The 3272-nt window shown below is 57.7% G+C and overlaps 1 protein-coding gene across 1 annotated transcript in view; it reads right to left on the minus strand.

The window, feature by feature from the left end:
* The window catches only part of Prdm15 (PR/SET domain 15), a 29941-nt gene that overhangs the window by 4811 nt on the left and 21858 nt on the right, over positions 1-3272 (minus strand). Inside the window, exons 17-19 of the mRNA XM_010636602.1 lie at positions 1467-1550; positions 1166-1341; positions 48-128 (exon numbers count right to left, since the gene is read on the minus strand). Of these exons, the coding sequence (XP_010634904.1) occupies positions 48-128; positions 1166-1341; positions 1467-1550 (341 nt within the window). The remainder of the gene's footprint in view (positions 1-47; positions 129-1165; positions 1342-1466; positions 1551-3272) is intronic.

Consider the following 3272-nt stretch of genomic DNA (forward strand, 5'->3'; position numbering starts at 1 on the left):
GCAGCCCGCAGGACTCCCCCGCTCCCAGGCCTGGCGCGGCAGCTCACCTGCACGATGCCGATGGATGAGGCGTCGATGGTGGTGGTCTCGGGCAGGTGGTCCAGGTCGTCGATCCTCACGGCCAACACCTGGGGGCAGCGGCTTTGAGAGGACGGCGGGGCCCAGGGTACCATACCCCAGCCCAGTCTGCGCTGTCTGGTGGGCACTGCTGCCCCTCTGCCGCGGCCCCGCAGCGCCTGCCCTGTAGCGCCTCACTCACGGCAGGCTGCGGGGTTGTTTGCCCTTGGCTTCTTGCAGGCCCAGCCTTGCTTCCCTGGCTGCCAGGACACTCAGACAGCGATGCTGGGACTTCTGCCTCGCGACAGCCCAGGGTCCTGCCGGAGATGCTCACGCCCTCCCCTCCCTGTGCACACTGCATGTCACATGGCAGGGGAGGGGACTCGCCAAGGGATGGCCAGGAGAGGCCGGGGCACTGCAAACAGCTGTCTGCGAGGTTCCTCATCCCAGCAGCTGCTCACTGTGTAGCCCAGCCTGGCCTTGAGCTCAGAGGGACCCTCCTGCCTCAGCCTCCCAGGTGCTGGGGTTACATGCTTATGCCACCAAACCAGACTAATTTTTGTTGAGCTAACAAAAGTAGAAATGGAAAGCTGTGTACTGTGGCCTGGGGTTAGGGCTTTTTTCGGAGACAAGGGCATTCACCCTCGCTGTGCCTGTAGATACGCTGTCTGAGATCAGAGTCCTGTGGTTCCCTGCGGCATCATGTGTAGGACCAGCAGCGGGGCAGGCTGGGCGCGCTATGGGCTGACGTCCGCTCGCTCCTGGCTTGTGTTCCTGACCCACAGCAGCCCCGAGCAGCTGCAGGCGGACCCGACCCTCTTCTGCCCCCGGCTCCTCTGCTCCCTGCGCCCTCCACAGCCTCCCCTCAGGACGGCGCCACCTTTTCTTCTAAAGCACATTCCGATATTGACGTCCCGACTTTGTTTTTTTTTTTTTTTTTTTTTTTTTTTTTTTTTGTTACTTTGAATTTCTTAAGGACAAACACTATGTTTCTGGAGTATTCTCGGGTACTAATAAAACCAACAATAAATAAACTATCTGTACTTACCCCGGCGCTGAGGGGTGAGCCCAGCTACCCCAGGGCGCACGGCTGCCCACAGGCGCTCACCTCCGAGTGCTTGCGTCTCATGTGCCGGCTCATGGACGCACGGGTGGACACCTTGGTGCCGCACAGCTGGCAGCTTTGCGCCTCCACTCTGTCGTGCGTGAGCTGCACGTGCTTCTGCAGCATGTACTCCGTCACGTACTTCTTGTCACACACGGAGCACGTCCACTGCTTGCCCACTGCGGGTGCAGACGTGGGAGGGGCGGAGAGACAGACAGACAGACACAGGGGCTGGGTCAGCGGGGTCCCTCAGCCTGGCCCACGTCCCCAGGTCAGGCGGGGGGCACTCAGCCCACGCGTCCACCTGTGTGGATGAGCTTGTGCGTCTCCATCGTGTTCCTCTCGCTGAACGTCTTTCCGCACAACTCACACATGAAATCCTTGATCCCTGCAGGAAGAGGCTCCCTGAGTCACACGTGTTTCATAGGCATTTTGATTTTCTTTTTATCTTTTTGGGACAGGCTCTCCCTATGTAGTCCAGGCCGGCCTTGAATTCACTGCATAGCCCACATCGCCCTGAACTCCAAGTGACCCTCCTGCCTCAGCCTCCCGAGTGCTTTAACTACGCAATAAACATGGCGTGGGAAGAGGAGTGGCCGGAAAACGATACACAGATACACACCCACGTGCATCCCCAGTCCACCCAGAGAACAGACTTGAAGAGTGACCCCCTGCGTGCCAGCGCCTGCCTCAGCAGGGAGCTTGGGTGGCTGGGAACACGGTGTGGGCGGATCCCAGATCCCAGGAGCAAAGCACAGGGTCTGCGCACTGTTCACCTGTCCACACGCACACAGCAAGTGTGAGGCTGGGGTGGGTGAGAACTTGGACTCACACGAGTGACACAAACTCCAGGCACAGAGCGGACAGCATCCTGGGCACGCCTCACTCGTGCCCCCAGCAGCACAGTAAGGTCCCTTGTGGCCCAACCTCACCCGTCTGGGGACTTGGGCTGGTTCGTCACATGGGGCTGCAGCACAATGGCCACGGGGTGGGTGGGAATCATATGGCTCAGTCCACCAGAGGCAGCACTTCGGACCCAACACGGAGCCCACTGCTGGCGTGGGAGGCCCTTCCTCCACACAGGAGTCACAGGCCTGCCACGGCCAGTACGCTGAGCCCGGGGATTGGCACGGGCAGGAGGCCGTGCACAGCCGCCACTCACAGTGCAGGCCAGCGGAGAAAGAAAAGCAGAACAAGATGATGCCAGGCTGTCCCATGTGTAGATCCCCTGGTCCCAGGCACAGACAAACCTAATGACTCTACTCGCAGAGGCAAAGATGGACCGATTCACTCAAGTTGGAGGACACGAAATTAACATACAGAGTTGGTGCAGTAGGGCACACCTGAGATCCCAGCACTCTGGGAGGCTGAGGCAGGAGGATAGCAAGTTCAAGGCCCCATGGACAAATTAGTGACTTAGCGAGACCCTGTCTCAAAAAATTAAAAGGGGGGTGCGGATGTAGCTCAGGGACACCAGGCCTGCCTTATAAGCACGAGGTACTGAGTTTGCTGGCTGGTACAAAAAAAAATTAAAAGACAAACTTTCTGAGAAGAACACGATCTATTCATTACAGATACAAAAATAAAACCAAACCAAATACTTAGGAATATGTTTAACCAGGAAGCAAAGAAAATTACATTCAAAACACTGACGGCAGAATCTGAAAAAGACACCGAAACTGGGGAGAGCGCCCTTGGGCATGGACAGGGAGGTTAACAGACTGTGACGTCCGTCCATGCTGCCCAAGGTGGCTCGCAGACCTGCGCCCCCCACGCCCCATGACTTCACTCCTCACAACCCAAAGCCACAGGCTGCAGCAAAGACTCAGAACGGGCTGAGCAACCTGGACGGAAAGGAACAACCCGGAGGCCAAACACTACTGATTCTAAACCACGAGGGTGTGAGAGGGCAGCTCACACACTCGGCCCGGGCTCAGTGGCACTGCTCTGCCTCACAAGTCCAAGGTCCTGAGTTCAATCCCCAGTACCAAAAAACAGACAAAAACAATAAAAAAAACAAACAAAAACCCCCCACAGACTGAGGACAGAACCTCGACCCCAGAAATGAAAGCCACGTGAGCCACAGAGCCGAGGGCGGGGACGGCCGGCG

This window comes from Fukomys damarensis, unplaced genomic scaffold (assembly GCF_012274545.1).
Source record: "Fukomys damarensis isolate Sample0158 unplaced genomic scaffold, DMR_v1.0_HiC HiC_scaffold_24, whole genome shotgun sequence".
In the NCBI taxonomy this organism is placed as follows: domain Eukaryota; kingdom Metazoa; phylum Chordata; class Mammalia; order Rodentia; family Bathyergidae; genus Fukomys; species Fukomys damarensis.